The sequence below is a fragment of the Centruroides vittatus genome, unplaced genomic scaffold, assembly GCF_030686945.1.
Source record: "Centruroides vittatus isolate TY-2023 unplaced genomic scaffold, ASM3068694v2 contig_754, whole genome shotgun sequence".
In the NCBI taxonomy this organism is placed as follows: domain Eukaryota; kingdom Metazoa; phylum Arthropoda; class Arachnida; order Scorpiones; family Buthidae; genus Centruroides; species Centruroides vittatus.
Genome location: NW_027122490.1, coordinates 282021 through 304341, shown reverse-complemented (window position 1 = coordinate 304341; position 22321 = coordinate 282021). Strand labels below are relative to the sequence as shown.

General features: G+C 27.8%; 1 protein-coding gene across 1 annotated transcript in view; it reads left to right on the top strand.

The window, feature by feature from the left end:
* The first annotated feature begins 4619 nt into the window (after nt 1–4619).
* The window catches only part of LOC136981401 (potassium voltage-gated channel protein Shal-like), a 161369-nt gene continuing 143667 nt past the window's right edge, over nt 4620–22321 (top strand). The window contains exon 1 of the mRNA XM_067277716.1: nt 4620–6664. Within this exon, the coding sequence (XP_067133817.1) occupies nt 5550–6664 (1115 nt within the window). The 5' untranslated portion in view covers nt 4620–5549. The remainder of the gene's footprint in view (nt 6665–22321) is intronic.

The following is a 22321-nucleotide window of genomic DNA, read 5'->3' as shown; positions in this document are numbered from 1 at the left end:
TTAAAATAAGTTTATTGATGCAATAAATCTAATAGTAACGCAATATATGAATTAACAAATATTTATTCCATTTTAATTTTTTCTTAATAACTCAGTCTTATTTAAAATTTATCTGGATAAAATATAATTTATTTTATTAAATTTCAATAATAATTTAATATATTATTTATATCTCAAACATTAATTTGTTTATTTAAAAATATATTTAAAAATTATTTTGCTAATCGAATTTTATGATTAAGATACGCGATTTTTTCAATACAAAAAGTGTGAAAATAATGCATAAAGCTAGCTAATAAATAAATATTAATCACAGTTTTATAGCATTTTTCATGACTTAAACACGAAATTTACGCCAGAACAAGTTAGTGTACTTGTAAATGTAATTTATTGATTATAATTTTTCATATGTAATATGATAAGATTATTATTAAACTCATTTTCTGGAAGATTAATGCGATCCCAAAAGCATCGTATTATATATGAATATGCATGAAGTGTTGATTGCTATAAAGGAGAGAAACTTCACTTTAGTTTTATTTTAAACTTTATTCTGTATATCAGACGTATCTTTAGTCGAAAAAAGTGAGGTTTTTATTGCTATGTATATACTTTTTATGTTTAACCACATAGAATTTTTAATATTTTAATCCAATAACATTTTTGACAGAATTTATTCAGATTGAATATCGTTTCATCTGTCAAAAATCCGTATTTGGCAGCATTTATTCTGTCATAAAATATCGATCTATTTTTTCCCTTTCATACGGTTTCAATCTGTTTTATAATGCTTCGAATTTCCAAATACAGAAGTAGACATTAATTTCACATAAGAAAATATAAACTTATATATTAATTAGCAATGTTTTAAAATGATAATTTCTATAAATCGATAACGGTTTATATTTTATATTAATTTTAAACTTTAACAATAGTTGATGTTTTGTACGAAGTTTTCAGTCATTAGATTTTGTTTATTGAAAATAAACTGTTTTTTCCTCCCTTTCTTTAGGGAAAACTTTTTCCCTGACAAAATTCATCTAACATGACGGATTATCAAAAATAGAAAGCGTATATTTGATCATAAACTGAAGATTAATTTAAAACTAGATTAAATAGGCAATTTAATTTAAAAAAAAACGAAAAAATTGATGAAATGTCAAAGTTTAAAATGTCAACAAATCATTCTGAAAAAAATACGAAATTTATTAAATTAATGATAATAAACTACTTTAAAAAATAAACTATTTATTTTTTTAAAAAATTATTAATTTCGTATTTAAATTTTTCACGTAAATTTTTCTGTTTTTATTTAATAAAAAGAAACCGAGAATTATGAAAATTTTGCATTAGCTATTTATTTTCGAGTTCCTAATTCTTCGTTTAATTTTTTTCCTTTCTTTCTTTCCTTTTTTTTTTCTTTGTACAATATGCTGATGAAGTCATACAAATATTTTAGTTAATAATAACCGTTTCGATAAATCAAAAATATTCAAGGTTAATGCTAATATTAGTTCTCATCCAATATTTTTTTCACAACTTCAGTAATCCATCTGGCCAAAATGTTCATGATTAATTAACTAGAGACATATGATCAGTTGAATTGTTAAAGAAGGAGACTCGTATCGAACTTGCTCCTGTAGCTTCGGAGTATTTTGCTTTAATGACAATAAACGATAGACTGAAAGTAATATTAGGCCTAATTGAACTCAAAAAGAAAATAATTCATAAATATTTATAAAAATTATTACCATATATTTAATAAATTTATTTATTATTTTATGTTTACGATGTGTTCTGCCGAAATATAAGCTTTTAGTTATACAAGTTGTTTATCAGATTTCCATAAAATTAACGGTACTATATTAATACAGTGTCTATTTGTTATTTAAAACAGTTTTAGAATATGTACTGTGTAATTATACATTAATATATATTTGTAATCTTTTAATTTTACTTTTACTCACGAAGACATGCAGAAATATTATAAACTATTCTATCAGCTTATATGCAATTTTTATTTTATCATTAATTTAAATAAAATAAACAATGTTTTAATTATTTAAAAAATTTCGTTTAAAACTTAAATACCATTTACATTCCATTAAAATCTACAAACTTGCTTAATCCCAATATTGCGTAGGAATATCTTAAGTAGTCCAAGCCAGTTATTTCTCGTAATAATAGCTCTTCTAAGGTAATTCTCAACTGTGAAATCAATGAAATGAATCATGGATCAGTTGTCCTTGACATTTTCATCTCATTAACGAAATGAATGTAACTTTCTTTACTTAATATCGCATTTATAAGATCTGTTTAATTCGTGATAATAAACAAACACATCCGGCAACTAATTGCTTATATATTCATTTATAAAAAGTTTTGCTCAATGAACGAGTAATAGTTTACATATTTTGGTTATTGCTAAAGAATTGTTACGATAGGTAATTAAAACATTAAATATTTTTGTAGAGACAGAGAAAATAAATACACTAAACATTTTAAACTAAAAACTGTCAAATAAAGTGTAAATTTGTATTTACACTTTACACGAAAATTCAGTATTTATCTTAAAACCGGTAGTCTGTGATACGTTTTATTTTATTAAAATAATATTTTTAAGAGTTAATATCAATAATATATATTCAAACACTTTAAATAGATGTTTTTCTTTATGTTTTAATGTTTTCTATTACGAGGTAAATGTCTGGCTTTAATATTACTTGGCAACATTTTAGTGATATGTCGTCCCGATGAGGACAGTTTTTTCCCTCTCTTTTATTATCAGACCGCTGAACATTTTGACTCTTACAGAATTTTGACTTATAAATGATCGATTAGACTTATTTAGGAAAAGTCTTATAAAAGAAAACCTCCCAGGATTAATAACTTTCTAGATAATTGCTATCGCTAATATTATTCGATACTAGGCTCACTAGCAAACTAAATTTAGCCAATTCCCTTGTTAAATTCATAGAAGGTTAGTAAATTTGTAGAAAATTATTAATAGAGTCTCTTTTTTGATAATAAATAATTCGAAGAAAATCTTAAGTTTATAAAATTCTTAGAAATTCTCTTTTATTTTAAATATATTCAAATATATCAACGAGTTATAATTTTTTGAATTATATATTTATATTATAGATAAGAATTATTTTTTAATTTGATAAATTTTAAAAACATTGACTTCGGTCGAGCTTTTAAATTTTAAAATATGAAAAAGTCGAAAAATGCGATAATAAATTAATATATACTTGTATATAAAGATAGATAAATCCACTTCAAATCATCGATAAAAAAATTCGTCTTCAATATATCCGATTTAAAAATTTAGAATATGATAAATCGATTCTTTATCAATAAATGATTAAAAGAGTTAGATAAAAATAATATTCGAATTCGCATTAATCACACGAATTAGTCTGCCCAGTTGTCATTTTATAAATTCGAAGACAAGCGATTATACTTTTATATCGAAACTTTAACGTTACCGTTTCGATAATTAAACGAACAACAACAAACTTTAACAATAATATTACGAATAGTTTCGAATTCCTTAAATTATTTCAATCAAACTGTTAATGATTTATGATTCTATTTAAATGATTCGAAACATATTTTCTCATTTACACTTCGAATTCATTTATATATATATTTTTATTTTTATTTTGTAGCGGTGATAATTACCGTTTTTAATAAATCACGTGATGTATAGAGTTTAGTATTACATATTAATCAATCTATTTTTTTCTGTTATGTATTTTTTCTTTTATTATCTCTTACGCAGCCGGTTTCTTGGATTGAACCCGACAAAATATAATTGGCCTAATTTTCTTCTGTAATATGAATACTTATTGAAGTGAGAGATTTTTTTTTAATTTGTTTGAATAGACATTGATAATTATATGAATCAATTTAACTTTTTTTAAAAATAGTTTTTGATGGAAATTATTTTAAAAATATGTACAGATTTTTCGTTTTTATTTTAATATTTTATATTTAACGTTGCTTGATAATTTTTAATACTTTTATTTTATAATTTAATTTTTAATCGTATTTTATCATTGCGATCCTAAGTAATAAAGTTTTCTTCCATGATCTTTAATTACGTTTCATATAATTAATATTGTTAGACATAATGGATTGAGCATCTGTCTCAGGTTTGATGTTACAATAAGCAGAATTTTTTCTTAATTCCCAGAAGAGTTAAAATGCCTTTTATTAAATATCTGATTAATTAAATATTATTTTAATTACACTTTCAAAATTTTTATAAAATAAAAATATTTATATTTTATACAAATAAACGACCTTATAGTAAAGGGATAATTTATAAAATTTTCTTATAATATATCGACTGCACATCTTTTAAATTATCGTATTAAAATGATTAATAAATTAAGTGTAAAAGCTCAAAAAAATAATAAAGACTATTTTTTAGAATATAAAATTTAAATAATTTATTTGCAACATATATTGATCGGATGTTGTTGTATAAACTAGGCTTAGAAAGAAAAAAATGAATTAATAAAAAATAATTTATCTAGTCACGGACGTTAATATTAAAGCAGGGGAATCTTTTTATCAATTAATTAGGAAATTTTACGAGAGATGTTTGTATTTATAAAAGACCGCGCATTCGACAAATATAGCTCGACCCAGTTGGAAAAATATACATGGAGTGTTGTCGGTGTAGTATAATGTTCGACACTGGCTTGACACGAATTTAAAAAGTATCTATCTCACTTAATAGAGCTTCCCCGATAAAAATTAAATCAAGCTAAAAGGGATAAACGAAATTTACTAGTTTATAGCGAGTCAAAGAAAAATATAACGGTTTAAATTTTTATAACGTAATTATATTTGAATTAAATATTAAATGTTTCCGTTGCAACCGTAACTATGAAATGCGCTTTGGCTTATTCAATTTTCAAATTGTTAGACGTGTTAAGTTTGTTTAAAGTAAAGCAATCGTTTGCAAAGGTAGAATTAAAAAGAGAAGCAAAAGGAGAAGGAGCGAACAAAATCTAACAGCGAGACTAGGCAAACATTTTGCTTTTGACACAAAATTAGCGTAATTACTTGTATCTGCAACTGAGTAAGAAAGTGACGGAGTGATGGAGAGTCTCCGCTGCGCTCGTAGCGAAGGACGAGAGGGAATGACGTCATCGTAACTATGGTGACAACGGGGAATAGAGTGGTAGAGAAGCGGAGCAACTCTCCTGCAGATAGAATGTTTGCTCGAGAGCAGGCTAGGTTGTCCATCCCGAAATTATAGGAGGTTTTGTGTTATATTTCCGCCACTCCCTCTGGCGGCCCGTCGAGGAACTCGTGCGCAGATTCTAACACAAGATGGCGACGAAGAGCGACATGTCAGGCAGCGTTTTCTCTCTCACCCAGTAACCTTGTGACGTGTCCAGATGGGTGTGACATCAGCGGACGAGTAGCAGGATCGCCGCCGCTCCGACTGCTGCATCATTTGCGGAATGACAGTGTGAAGTTTGGTGGAACGTTGTGCTGCTTGTGTATCCCGATACTCGCATCGAGGCATGGCATCGGTGGCTGCTTGGCTGCCGTTTGCCCGGGCCGCCGCTATAGGATGGGTTCCTATAGCCAATAATCCCTTACCGGCACCACCTGTCACAAAAGAGCGGAAGAAGAGTCAGGACGAAAAATTCATTATCAATGTGAGTGGAAGACGTTTCGAAACGTGGAGAAATACTGTCGAAAAATATCCCGACACATTACTCGGTTCGAATGAGCGTGAATTTTTTTACGACGAAGAAACAAAGGAATATTTTTTTGATAGAGATCCGGATATCTTCCGTCACATTCTCAATTACTACCGCACAGGTAAACTACATTACCCTAGACACGAATGCTTGCTGTCGTATGATGAGGAGCTCTCCTTCTTCGGTATCATCCCTGATGTCATCGGCGATTGCTGTTATGAAGATTATAGGGATAGAAAGCGCGAGAATGCTGAGCGTCTCATGGATGACAGACTGTCCGAAACACAAGACCAAAAGTGTATGGCCAACAGCACCATTAGAGAAAGAATGTGGAGGGCATTCGAAAACCCGCACACGGGCACGGCAGCCCTCGTCTTTTATTACGTCACCGGATTCTTTATTGCGGTGTCGGTGATGGCTAATGTGGTAGAAACGATTCCGTGCGGGAGAGACGATAATACCGGTGAAATTCTATCCTGTGGTACTATGTATAAAGTGGCGTTCTTCTGCCTGGATACCGCTTGTGTTATGATCTTCACGGCAGAGTACCTGTTGAGGTTATACGCTGCACCCAACCGCTGTAAGTTTATGCGGAGTGTAATGAGTATTATAGACGTCGTAGCTATTATGCCATATTATATAGGTTTGGGCATCAAGGACAACGACGACGTGTCTGGTGCTTTCGTCACGTTACGTGTTTTTCGCGTTTTCCGTATTTTCAAGTTTTCTCGCCATTCCCAGGGTCTCCGTATTCTCGGATATACGCTTAAAAGTTGTGCTTCTGAGCTAGGATTTTTGGTGTTTTCATTAGCAATGGCCATTATCATATTTGCGACAGTGATGTTCTATGCAGAGAAAAACGTTGACAACACTACTTTCACCAGCATCCCCGCCGCTTTTTGGTATACCATAGTGACCATGACCACATTAGGGTAAGTACTTTTCTAAATATCATACGTTCGGCTACTCGTCCTTTACGATCGCGCCGAATTTCGACTGTGTTCTTTTATCATACCTGTAGCGCGGAAACAGCTGTCTAAATGCAATTTCATAATCGTAATTATTTTTGAGCTTCCCGTTTGTCGACACGAAACCCAAGTCGATAGGGATGGAAGCATCGGCTAAATCAAACCTCCCGAAAGAGTCGAACAGGTGCTAAGACTCGTCACCCTTCCATCACTTATTCATGTTTCGTGACTATTGTATTTTTCTTACATCTCAATATCTCTTCTCGGTGATGGAGATTATTTTATCACATTTTTTTACTCTCCTTAAATTTAATTTCGCGAATTTTCTACTCTACGCTATTGTTAATTTATTATTTATATATATTACTTGTACATATAAAGTCTAAAAGACGTATGTAAGTAAATCAAGCGTTTATTATATACTACTTGCGCTTTTAAATTATCGGATTTTAATTCTTTAATAAATAATCGAGAAACAAATTTTTCCAACAACCGGAGTAAAGTATTGAATTATTATTAACGTCGGCCTCATTTATTATAAAATTAATCAGAAAATTAACATATTTCGCCATATAACGAGAAAATAAATGCATAAAAAATTTTTTTCTGTTCGTAAATGTCTAAATTTTAAAATTAATTTCATAACAAAAAACATTATATAAATAAAGCATTTAACAAAATCAATATCGTGTTTATTCATCTTTAACCTTTGTGCAAAAAATTATAATTTAAGTTGTTTGTATATATTATTAAAAAAGGAGTTACCGAAAGTTTAATTTGAAACTGTTCTAAATATTAAGAGCAGAATTTTTCTCTTTACACTCTATCATTAAATAGCGTGATAAAATGTTTGTGTGCATAATATAAATTCTATTGTTTAACAGTACCAGCTTGTATCCATCGGACTAAGCACTGTGAGTCCTTAAATCCACAAGGATCAATATCATGTATTGTTTACGATGACACGCTATATCATTGTGACATGGTGTCAAACTCAAATACATATTTATGTACTTTATTAAAATGGTCATTTTGATTAAAAGAATCAATTTGCTTACATAATACAGGTTTCATATTTCGGGGATAAAAAGTTTCACTGTTCTTTCTTCTAAATAACTTTTATTAATATATTACAGGTAAAATTTAAAGAGTCTCTCAAGCGTGTAATATAACGAAACTTTTCAAAGTTCTTTTAATTTTAGCTAATTTAGAGAATGTAAATTTAAAAAATGACAGAGTATATATGCCAAAAATTTAACTTCAAAGTTCAATTTCCGTTAATAGAGAGGTTTAATAGAAATATTCGATGATAAAAACTACTTTTAATGTGATAACATCGCAACCGAGATTCAATTTACCACTTATTATCAGACTCGATATTATTAGTTCGGTCAATAATGCAATTTTTAAAAAAGATGAGATTAGAAAGAGTTTATCTTGTAACAGGGATTTGATGAGAACCCTCGCTAAGTTAGTTTTGTAATTTATTCTTCTCTTATGAAGTTTCCTTCTTATGAACCCGACGGCACGCTGAGTTATCTGTTGCTTTTATCCATCAAACTGTAAATACCTTACTGATAGAGCGTTTGGAGTTCGGGAAAAAAATATCTTATTATTCATTTGATACATAATAAGATAAATAAAATTTTGCTGGAAATTTTCTTAAAAAGTAATATTTTTTTACTAGCGAAAGTATGAAAAAAATATTTGTTACTTCCAGCATTTCGACCATATCTCATTTGAAACTGCTTTAGTGAAATACGACAAAAGCTGGAGGCAGCGTGAATGAAAATTTATATATTTTGCAAAATTTTCATCGTGTAAAATATTTATGTATATGTTTGTGACAAAAAATAGTGAATTTTTTAAATTAAAATGAAATGGCAAACTAATTAGATAATGTTAAAAAAAATATCACGTGTATCAAATTAGGAACGAGTGTAAAGGCTATTGTTTTATTTTCTAAGTGACATTGCATCCTTCATCTTTCGGATCTTATCTCGTATGACGTCACGCTGATAACAACGTCATTCCCGTATTTGATGATATAGAAGATTAAAAGACAACGATAATTCTACAGTAAGATGGAAATGATATTTAATTATTAAAAAAAAAAAAAATACCGCATTTTAACTATGACGATTTAAATATAGAAAGAAAGTCATTATCTAAATGCTTTTTCGCAGGTTTAATTTGTAGGAAATTTTTTAAATAACCGTATCACTTCACACGGTAAAGATTAAAAACTATTTTGGATATAAATTGCTTGGTTCGGTTTGCTTTTTTCCCTTTCATTTAATATTTTACGATCGTGTAACGTTCGAACCACCTGCTGATCTCAGTCTATCGTCAAACCGCAGTTGGTGCAGGCAATATAATTGATAAAATCGATATTTAACTAAATTTTAAAACACTATTTTATGAAACATTTTCTTAATAGGTATATTAATTAAAATATTTAAAAGGACAAATAGGCCTACATCTTTGATATTTAAAGTAAATTAATACGCCCATTGTAATATAGATATTTTGATAATTATAATTTTCTACTAAAACAGAACTGGTTACACCCTACTTAATTAAATTTGTTCGTAACTTTATAAATTATTAGAATATATATTTGGTTATAAACCTTCTTTTCTTTTCTTCCTAATTTTTATTTTTTTCATGGAGAGAAGAGAGCTATTCGATGTTAGCTCACTCGGATAGTCACACCTAAATATCACGTTACCACTTACAATTTAACTCTGTTTCATGTCATTCTATAGCGGCTCCACACCTTACCTACACAACAATACATCTTACACAGGACCGTTTCCATAGTAACGTGACAGATGACACAATGAACATATTGTTTTTAACCAATCTTGCAAGCTCCTCTCCTGTCCTTGTCAAGATTTGTAAAATCTTGGATTTTGATTTCTAATAGAATTCATTTTATATTTCTCTTTTTTTTTTGTTAAGTATTCATATTGAAATTTCATCTTTTTTAATAAAAATCTTACATTTACGTTACGTCGTTACACTTAATCTATTTTTCGTGGTTCTTGAAAGTTAGTGTTTTTTTTTTTCTTCTTCTTCTTTTTCTCTTTTCTAATTTTAGAAACATTAAAACGTTCAGAAAAGTTACACAAAATGCTTCGAATTAAGTTTAAAAGATGTATTTATTGCGTAATTAAACTTAATTGTATATGATACATAAATGATAGAGCAGCTGCTATTTGATTTTTATCTCTATTATGTTAATTTTTTTTATCAAAAACATATGCTTTGAGGTTTATCGCTTTCGCTATTTATCGATATCAATTGTTTTTTTTTTATTTAATTATCAAATTTTGATATCGATAAGAAATTCGTATTAATAAGAAAATTATAATTTGAAAATAATTAAGTAGAAATTATATCTTATATTATTTCGGAGCTCTTTGTATCATTTATAAAAACTCGTTATATAGTTTTTTCGAACGGTAAATCAATGCATTTAATTTTTAAAAATGCATTTTTTAACATTAGTAAAATATGTGAAAGATGGGGGTAAGTATTGAACTTACATTAAGCGATCGATCCGAATTCAAGCACGAAACAATCATTTCTATTGGTAGATAAAATTATTAGTTTTTCCCCGAGATAAATGTTAATAGTTTCTAAATAGTTTTCGTTCTTAGAAAATTAATTTCTATTATAAAATAATTTTATTTTACATATTTTTTCAGAAAAAATAAAGAATTTCACTCACTAAGTCTAGGTGAAGTGCGCTAATTGTTCTTTTTTAATTATAATATTTAAATTTTCGAATAAAAAAAATCCCTTTAAGAATCATTTAAATTTCAATAATTTCTACAGAATCTTTAATATGTATATTTCAAATTACTTTAAAACAAAATAAATCATTTAAAATATTTTTTCATAAATAAAACTTATGTTTTATTGTTGCAATATTCTAAAATAGGCAACAATTAAAAGTGTCGATTATATATTTTCATTATTATTAAAGAATGAGAAGAATGAACTAACAAATATCATAAACCAGAATGTAATTATGACATTTTATAATATTTATATTTAAAATTATTTGTTATATAATATCAAATATTTCAGAGTAAATATTAAATATTCGTATTCGAATATGAATGCTTCGTTTACATTACCTATCATATATAAATATTCATGACTTATAGAGGACTAAATATATACTTAAATGATTCTATTCTATATATTTGACTAAATTATTTGTGAATTTTAGTAATATTTTGGATTTAAGATATCTTAACACAATATTGATATATTTAGATAAAATATCAACATCTAATATCTATTTGTATCAAATAGTTAACAGTATATATACACGAACTATACAAAATTATTCAAAAGATGAAATTAAATAGGAAAATTTTCTAATATATATATCATATATATTATTATAAAAAGATAGATTCTGTCTAATTTATAAATTTTATAATATATATCATATATATATTATGAAATTTATAAATTAGACAGAATTTATCTTTTTATAATAATTAATCTCCTGCTGATGAATCCTCTATTGTAAATTTATATTCTTATTCTTTAATAGAGTTAAAGATTAATTTTGATGTATAATTATTATTTTAAATAATTAGTTATTTTTATATTATTGATAAATCGAATAAAATAACAATTATTTTATCGAAATTAAGTCTAAATGTTTACTCTTTCTTAAAGTCATTATATAAAAAAATGCTTTAATAGGCTTAAATACAGCGAAATTCAGAGAAATTCTACACGACAAAAATAATAAAAGTCTTTTTATAGTTTCCAAAACAAAAAATTAATCTTTACATTATAAAATATAATTACGATTATTTATAAGTATTAGTAAATAGGACTAGATATTCCAAATTTAAATTTTTACGATTACTATTTAGGAATATGTTTAATTATATAGAAGCATAAATTTTTCCCCAGTTCAAAACTATTAAAATATTTCGATAGGTTTGAAATTTCTCCTTCTGCACTTTAATACAGGCCTAAATCAGTATCATGCATATTATTTACATTCGATAGATATGTCAAATTTCAATTGAAGAGCTTTTGAATGAACAATATCAAAAAATTTAATATCAGCTTTAGTATTGGATATTTGCTGTATAAAATATATAAAGTATAGTGTTATAAAAGACTATTGCTAAAATTTTTTTTCGTTTTTATCATTCTGTTTGGTTAATATTTTAAGCATAAAAAAAGCGTACTTCACTTTTATCTGTCGCGCTTATTTCTAGAATATTTTCCAATATCATTCACATAAGTCGTGTAAATTATTTGAAAAATTTTCCTCAACATTTTCGGAAACGAAACTTTTTTATTTACTAAATCTCATCCCGAGTGGTGGATTAATATTGTTCCTTGAAAGCCTTCGACGGGTCGTCGGTCTATTTAAACATTTATAACGCGATAGCTAAGCATATAAAAAATTGATTTGTCTTATAAAATACTTAAACATCTGGAAATAAATAGATAAGACAGTTAAACGATTCTGTCTATTTTTTTGAGAAATAGCATTTGCGATTGTTTATTGTAGGACAATTTCGTTCTTCGAAAATAATTTTTGAGGAAAAGATTTAAATTCATTTATCGTACTTCAAATATTCAAGATTCTTCTGTGATATTTAATTGTTTAATATTAATTTTTTTTAATAAAAAATCTTCAAAAATATAACAATGGGTGGCAGTCATTTCACATAAATGAAACCTAGACGTAACTTTAAACACTTTTTCTTGTAGTTTATTGTAGAACTGGCGTCGTAAACTGACTGTCTCGACATGTTTTCGCTAATAATGTCACTGTAAAATTTACGTATTGTAAATATAAAAATGGCCTTGGTGGATTATCATTTAATAAACTAAAAATACCTAAAAAACATGGAATAATCGTCGTCTTTTATATCTTTGATATTATTTATTTTATTTGAATATTCATTTATTATTAAAGAATAAGTAACCAGTTTTATTGCTTTTGGATTAATTGAATTGTATTATAATAAAAATGCTTATTTACTTAAATAATTCTGCTTTATATATTTTTGTTAATAATAATTATATGATGCTAACTTTAATTAAGTTTTATTCGTATCAGTTAAGTTACATTATTTTAACGCTTCCTATATTAGATCCTTTGTTAATTAAGCATTTGCCTCAGTTATCATATTGAAAATGTCTCCATTATTATTAAAATAAATGTAGCATCTAAATTTTCATCTAGTGTTTAGCGTATGAGGCGAAGTCTTAAAATCTTGTTTTAACTTTCAGAAAAAATAAAATGTCGAGATCTTCAAAAATTTTTAGGTGTAAAAATTGCTTTAGACAAAATATTTTTATCTTTAAATGTGAAGAAAGTACCGTTTTGTTATTAGAGACAATTACACTGCTAGGTATTGGGCTAACGGTTATATACATTATTCATCAAAAAATTAGCAGAAATTGTTCGACAGAGTGTTATAATTATAATATCCTATACGGAAGCAGTATGAAGGTTTGTTATCTGCCAAATCGATAGCCTAAATTAGATAAAGAGTTCCGATATCGATAAGATCAGAACAAGCGAAGCGTGTGATTTGCATGAGATCATACATTGCCATACATCTATTCTTTCAATCCTATTCTATTTTTCGGAAACTGATTTTGACAGATGAATTTTTATAGACGTTTTCTGTCAGTAACTGTTTAGTTTAAGTCGTTTTTAAAACTATACGAATTTATATTTTTATTAAAAATATCATCATTGTTTATATTGCGCTGTAGAAAAATGAACTGTTTAAGTAAATTTTATTTAATTGAATATATTATCAATAGGAAATTTATGTTAAGCGAGAGGATTAATACGGCTTCACACGTCAGTCAGAAAATATCAACTTCATAATGAGAGAGTAATTGGTAGTCAGATAGGTCAATTAATAAGTAAATGCGAACTGACTGATAATTCAGAAGTCAACAAGCATTTTTTCTATAAATGTAAATATAAATTGGCATTTTAATTTAATTTGAATTCATGTTGTTTTTCGCATTCAGTGGATATTTAGAATGAAAAAATATAATTTGAGATGCGCGATTAATGATATTTTCAAATTACTTTCATGCGGTAGTTTAATTATAAAAATAATAATTTTTTCTAGTGTGAAAGGAAATGAAATTATATTTTGGCTTGTAGATTATTTTGTGAAATTTATTGTGGACAAAAACAGCAAAATTATTTATATCGTGTATAAAAGAGATTGAATGATTCTAAACTCAGAAGGTAAAACCATAAGCGAAACGATAAAGAAAGATTGGATAGGTTGATGGTTATAAGATATTCAAATTTTAAGAAATTGCACATATTTGAACATATAGCACTGCATATATATGTCTATTTTATTTTCTGGAAGTTATATTTATTGCTAAATGATAGCCAAATTCCGTTTTCTTTATACTATATTTTAACTTGCTGATGCAAACCTAAAGCATGCATTTTTTTATCATCAAGATAATTAATTAAATGGTTGTATTGGCTTCATTCCGAAGTAAATGGTCAGTTTTATAAAGAAAAATATTTTAATTGATTTTATTTTCACTAAATAACCCGTATAGGATAATGCTTTTTAAGATATTTTCTAAGCTTATTAAAAAGTTATTGGACATCAAATTTTTATTGTAGGTAATGAAACTACAAAATGATATTAATAAAAGTGTCTTAGTTCAAATATAACTAACTTTTGTATAGTACTTATTTTAAAGAGATTTGGGATTAATGTGCCGATACCGGAAGTATTATTGACCTTAATCTCTTGCATACTGCAGACAAGCGAGTGCCATGCCAAATTTTATACTGCCAAACAAATCGAATTAACTCGACACAAAATAAAAACAAAAATAAAAATTGCAAGTTTTTGCATTAAATGTAATATAAGCGCCAAAATATCATTTTAATGGAATTTATCTTAAAATTCTTTGGTTAAGACAGTTAAAATGTTATTTGTTTAACTACAAATCGGACAGGATCGGTTTTATCGATTAAAATGTAATTCATTCGCTTTACAGAGAAAAACTAGGATTAAAATGTGCGAAGTAGTGACATCCCGCACCGCCCTTAACGAAGACAAATGCTCTCCATCTCTATATTTCAACGTAGCTGTTTTTTAACGTGGTTATTTATAAGGTAACATCCCTACAAAATAAAACTGAAAAATATTCTCGATCTGCAAGAAGAGTTCTTGGCGTTTCGCTCAGTTAGCTGAAAAATGCGAACTTTGTCATAATTTAATATCTGCCCCGCTGAGAAAGTCAAGAATAAACCTCAAGAATGGTCTTTGAATTATAAAATATTGTAACCAATTTGTTTATAGAATTTTTGATGCATCGACTACAAAATTCATCGCTTAGATCATTATTTTAATTCTATATTTAAATTTATAATCGACTTTTCTTAAAAATGATATTATTATTTATTTAAAATATTTTAATGTCTAAGCTTATCAGACTTAATTTTTTCAAAATCGGTTTATCTAGTAAATGTTCTTCATTAATAGTTTCTACAAACTTTATGAATCTCCACTCCGAGAAACATAATCGAATTGGGTGTGTATAAGATAATAAGATAATCTTCTTTAATGCTATCGACTCTAATAATCATCATTGGATGCTCTATCCAATAAAAAGTATTGTTTTGTTATCTATTTTATCCCTCCAAATTGTTTACTTCTAGGCTACAAACTCTGAAACGATTTCTTAATGTTTAAAAAATAAAACACATTTGTTTTTACGTTTAATACTCAGTGGAGTGTGCTGCTCTATCTCGAAGACCGTTAAAAATATTTATTTATAGCTAACAAGTGGTGCTACTCTTTATTATTTTTTAATAATTACTTCTAAAACCTTCTTTTTAAGTAGTTTAATAGGCTGTCCAATGCTCCCCTGTAAAAGACTCTTTCCCTTAAAACATTAGAGCATTACAGACGTAGATCAAAGAATGTTACGATGCGGAAAAGCTAATGTATAGTGAATGTTATTCAGATTATATGGTAATGAGATAGTAAATTTAGAAACAATGGCGCCGTTTTGATGGAGGAAAAAGGTCGAATTCGTACAAAGAAAAGAATGTCTCAAGGCTGTCACTATTGTACAGGCATTGATTCTTAGTTGACGTATTATCTGCTACTACAAAAAAAGTGGAAAAATCTTTTGTTTCTTTGGAAGCAACACTTTGTCGATAATAAAAACATTCGCTAGAGATTAACGAACTGTTTTATAAATATTTAAATTAAATATCGAAAGTGCAAATACAATTTAAAAATTTATCTTTTATCTAGTTAAGTGTACCAAACACTTCATCAACAGCAAAAATGATTTGATTAAAGCCATTTAACTTTTTAATAATATCTATAAAAATCGAAAACTTTAAAATACACCAAATATTATAAATATAACATCGAAGAACAATAGCTAAATTCCGTTTGCTAGAGTTGCTGGCTGACCTTTCAACGACCTTGTCTAAGTCATCATCGATTCTGAAGAATGCTAAGCACACCAATGTTAACAAAATGATAAATAATAAATTTAATTATATTTTCTTTATTTCTATAAAGTATTAAAATTTATAGATTTTGACTTCTACAAATTAACAATCCGTTATAAAATAATCTGTATTCATTTATTTTATAACATTTTAAATAAGTACGAAAGCATTTAAATTATTTATGCGAATGCAATACTGTGAAAATTTAGATGGAAGGAACATTTTAATGGGATTAGAAACGATTGATAGTCAAGTTGATTACAGAGGATCGACTTCGAATGAAATGAGAGTGGATAGGTCTATGTTGGCTTTGAGCCGAACAGATAAATTTAAGCCCTATTTATATTCCAACAAATTTGATGCTCCGTTTTGTTCCCGGAATCTCCGTAATAATCTGACGATTTTTCATCTATTAATTAGCTATATACTGAGAAATGCTTATAAATTCATCGATAAATATCTTATTTTTGTCATGTTCAACGACTAAATTAATGGTACTAATTAAAGATATTAAAATTTTGATAAAGATGTTTGCTTGTATTCCTCATAAACTAATTTTCGTTTAATACTATAATGAAATGTTTTTTAAAAGAGTTTTATATTCTTATTCTTCGTGAAAATAAACAGAAAATTTGTTTCTTTTTAGATCCTGAATTTATTTTGATAGATAAAAGATATAATTAGCAAACGTTATCCGTACTTCGTGGTATTGGTTGATGGAAAATTTATATATATTAACTGCTTAAAATTATTTTAAAATAGATCATTGTTATAGCTTTTGTTAATGCATATAGAATGACAAAAAATGATTCAAGTTTGTTATTATAGAGGTATACTATTAATCAGGTTTAATGTGTTTTTAGTTTCCTACCAACCTATCAGTTTATAATAACTTAAGAAATTATAAGAAGAGTTATGATAAATAACTTATTAAAAAACAAAGGTTGCAAAGAATTGTGATCGAAAATCGATAGATGCACTGTTAATACTAAAAAATTCTCTCAATGTTATAAGACTTTTTAATAAGTTTGAAAAGTTTTCTTTTGAAAATTTACTAATCTACAATAAATATCACTTTTCGAAAGTAAAGAATATTCCATTATAAACAACTCTGAATCGAATCTGTGTTATAAAATAGCAAAATTCTTTCACGGAAAGAAGTATGATGTAGTTTCTCTTTCTTTGACTTTAGTCGAATAATACAATAATCGAGTCATGGGGTGACAAATGAGATTGTTGAACTGGAGCGAACCAAGAAGGAATTTGATGGATTGGAATCAACCATTAAATATATAGAATGATATATTGAATAGCGGAGTGAAAACAACCCGACTGATACGGGACATTTTATTGATAGTATTCGCTGGAAGTATATTTCCATTTACTTAATGTTATTCGGTTGAGTCTTCTGTGTTCGAGTTGCTAAAAATATGCCGAGAACTGAAAATATACAGACGACTCTTATATTTAGACCAAGAAGTCTTAATAAAAATATTTGAGTGATAGGTTAAGATTTCGAACGTTCTTTTGTGTTGATAAATGTATGAATTCCACTCAAAAAACACGAATTAAGAGGCAGAGAAATAGTTTCAGAATGTTTTTATACACAAAATGAATATTTCTTACCAAAAAAAATTAATAATCTAATTAAAACACGGGCTTTTAAATTTAATAATTAAGTTATTCTCTAAAACTTCGGCTAACTTTTTAAAGCTGTAACTTTATTTGGATAATGTCATTACGTCTTTAGTTAATGATGCTGGACTTTTTTCTAATTGTAATATTTCTTGTTTAATCCCGACTTGTATAAAACATCGGCTGTTTTTAAACACTTAAGTAACGCGAAGACATCTTGGTTGAGTATTCTTTATCTGTTATTTGTTAGCAGTCGACAGGAACACAACTTAGCCAATCATAAATCAAAGCTTATCGCTGCAGATGGCTTAGCCACGCGGATAAAAGTACTCGAAGTTAGCGATTATATTGCAAGTAGACGACACACTTTATACTCTTTCATATTTGCCACGTTCAATTGATGTATTAACCAGACATGTAAAATATCGTACCATTTTTATATATATTTTAAAAACATATACAGTTTTAAACATGTTAAGCTTTACGGTTTAAAGGTTAAGACGTTTAACGGAATTTAAGTAGAGAGAAAAATCGAAAGCAGTTAAATATTGTAGGCTTGGATAGTGTGCTGCTTTATATTATTTATAACTCGCGAGTTTTAATGAATTTTCTTCGATATTGTCAATTTTTTGGTAATTATTTATGTTTTTAAGATTAGAAAAGTTTATACCTGTCGTTCCGAGTGGTAAAATAATTACGCATTGGACCTACAAAAATATTTCTATGTAAATATTTTAGTTTTAATATTTGTTATTTAGCATTATTAATAACGAATATTTGATATTTGAATTTAAAAAAGTTGAAATTATTTTGATATTAATTCTATTCTTTCAAGTAGTGTTTACTCAAGCAACTATTTAACTGGGTTTATTTTAAATACGATCAATTGAAAGCGCTGAATTACTACTACATTTACAAGACGTAAAGTTAACATAACATATACATTATGGTACAAGTAAACATTAATAAAATAACCATTTACGTATAAATAATTTAAATACGAAGTAAACAAAGCAGTGAGATGACGACTTATACTCGAACCGCCTGTTGTTGATGAATTATAATACCGATATATTAAATTAAGGAAGTATTTCGTTGATTAAATATTACAGAATGTTTTTAAGTTAATATTTTAATCTTCTTCAGTTTTTATTTAGATTAACTTTGATGCATTCGAATTTTTTACATATTTCGATTGAGTGAGGAAAAACACGGAAGCCAGACTACAGCAATTAAGCGACAGGTTTTATAATTTTCATTAATTTTTAATTAAGTTTAAAAAGAAAGAAGTTAAATAAGGAATGAAAAGAATTTCAGCTTAGGTGTTGTTCATCCACCACCTGTTACGGAAAATAGAATTCTTTTTTGGCATCATGCCACCTCTCTTTTTTGAAACTGAAAATCCGAATAGAGATCCCGTGTGAATTAGTATATCTTTCGAATAAAATGAATTAAAATTTAAAAGAATAACAAGCGAAAGAGTAAAGAAATATTCTTATTTTTAATCTGAAGCGGTGTATAAAGAATAATATCATTCTGTGCTTCGAGTGCTGAGCGGAATGGAGGAGTAAACAGTGGTTGTCCTTTATCGAGACACTGATATATGGCACCTCTGAGAGAAATCTGTTGTTTGGATTGTATGGGTGGTTCTTTGATAGAAACATATAGATGCTTCCAAAGATAATGTTTATTGTTGGTTGAAATTCTCGATTATTTAAGAATTTTGTAAAATATCCAGTTTTAAATTAAATGGTTGTTTTAAACCAGTTAATGACTTTGTTAATTAGAATAAATTGGAGATTTTGTTAAAATATATGACATTTTTCTCAAATAATTACTGTATAAAGCTACAAATGATAATATAAATCTATTGAAAGTTACTACAGAACAAGTGTTTTATCGTTATTATAGAAAATAATGTATTAAAGGTCAAAATTGTATCACATTTTCCTTTAGATTAAGGAAGATAAGAGATTTAAGGAATATTTACATGAAATATATATCAGAACCGCATAAAATTATCTAATTAATTTGAAATATTTATAGAACAATGTTAAATTTTTACAAAATGATAATAATAAACGGGAAAATTTATAGGATTGTTTGTAATAATTTTGATTATCGGACAAAATGGTGATGTAAAGTGAGGATAAAAACTGTAAACGGTTAATTCGATAGAAGACGATTTAATGTAGCGAAAACCGAAGAAAATGTTATGAAGGACTATTTTCGAGTGTAATCGACTGGTCGATAACTTGCCCTACCGGCGTAAGATAACTGAACTATTTTTAGCACACAAGTCGTAGATCTGTATGTCTCTGCCAACCCCTATCCTTCCAATATACACCGTTCTATACTTCCTTCCTCCTCTTCCTCCGAATATTGGCATCGCCCGATCTCCCGCTGTGCTCCAATGACGTCACCACAACCGGTCACGTGAATGGGAGCATTTACTTAAGAAAGGTCAACGAAGCAGTGGAAAAATAAGGAAAAGTCGAATACGTGATTATATTTTGGCAAAATTCGACGCTTTTCTGCCGTATATTTAAATACGGTGCGCGAGAAAGCAATATCGCAATTCCCATTCAGTTTATTTGCATTCCACAATTGATTAAAATTTAAGCCTGCCGCGCAAATAATTAAAAATGCATAATAATGACGACAATATTGATATGAAAATTAAAATAGAAACACGTTAAATTTTAGTAAAGGAAATGGATTCGGTGAGTTGGAAGCGAAGAATAATAAATTTTACGTTCGGATTATAACAGAAATGTGCCATTTTCCAGACAAAGTGATGCCACCGTTCAGAATCCAAATGGAATTGATATTTATGTAAAATTTTACAATGGAAAAACATAAATTTTTGAGATAAACTATTGTCAAATTTTTTGAAATTTTCAGAGGAATCGACGTAATCCCTTCTAACATTAATTGCAATAATAAATGCGTATGATTTCGTTATTGTTGTTCTCATTTATTTGCGCTTCCATCACATAATGTCGTTAATTAAAATGGCAATTAGACTTTCCGGAACCGCCACAATACTTTAATAGTTAAACAATTTGTGTGTCCAAGTGGTTTTTTTTTCTTGGAAATCATTTCCATTGCCAAAAAAAATTGAAATGCCAATTTTAATAAAGATTTCTCTTTATCATCTTAATTCAATAATTCTGTTGTAAAACTAGTTATTATCTCCTTGAAAGAATAACATAAACGGAGAAACGTCAAACCCAATGCATATTCAATTCTTTTAAATAGACTAAAAATATTATTTCTGGGAAAAATAATTTGTTTTTTAAACTGAAAGATATCTGTTAAATTTGATTTCGAATGGATTTTAATTCTTTGCAAATTTTAAAATCATTTTATGTAAATTGTAAGTGTTTTTTTTTTTTTTTGGCTATCGACCTCGTCTTCTGGAGACGGAAGATGATGGCATGAAAGATTCTATTTGGAAGAAAGTTTATAAAAAAGAATAAAAGTCGATTTTACGGTATTATTACTATGTTGACTCGAACTCTTGGGATTTCTCGTCTGTTGAACTAAATCAAATGAAGATTGCAAGCTATAGATTGAGACAAATAGTGTTTTTTGGTTGGATTAACGCTAATCGAACACATTGCTTCTTTCGTAGCCAATGACAGAAAAGTTTGGAAGTGCATTTAATTATTCTCGATAGAAGGCTAAGAAAGGCGTCGAAACAATTATCGAAATCCGATCTGCGAATGTTTAAACAATTCGAAAGGCGCCAAGACTCGAATCTATGGGAATTCGAAAGGTAGATTAAGAAACGATCCTTCTGGGCAAACATTTTTACAATGTCAAAATATTTTCTCAAAGAAAACGATTTTATCCGTGCTTTTAACTGTGTTAGTTTTTCTGCATCAAATATTGGTCCGAGCACAAAAACGTTAAATTCCAAATCGATAATTTTTCCAATTTAAGCCGCTGATGCCGATGCCACAAGAAGCTTATCTAAAATTTCGAAGAAACCTTTCAAAGGTCTGTCGGCCTGAAAATCATTTCCTATTTTAGAAAAACAATTCATATAAGTTTTCGATAATTAATAATTCTCGATTAGAACATTTTTATCCGTTAACTGCTCAGTTGAACGCCAATTTTTATGGAATTTTTCGATTTAAATTTTAATTTTCAATCATTTTCCGTTTCTATTTGACGAAATGAAATCATTTAAGTAAAAGAATGAAAAGAAAACATTTCGGAAAAGATTCTTTCTTCGTTAATATCGAAGGTTATCAATATTTTCTTCGTTAGAATCCATTTAATATTGTCGTTTTTTTAAATATTTTTTATCGATGAAAATCGTCGTGATTTAAATAATTTGAATATTTATTCAGAACTTTAATTTCTTATTTTAATTTTGAGTTTTTTAAAGCATTTAATTCTCTTATGAATTCTGGATAAATTAAACATTCGGATTGCGACTTAATTAA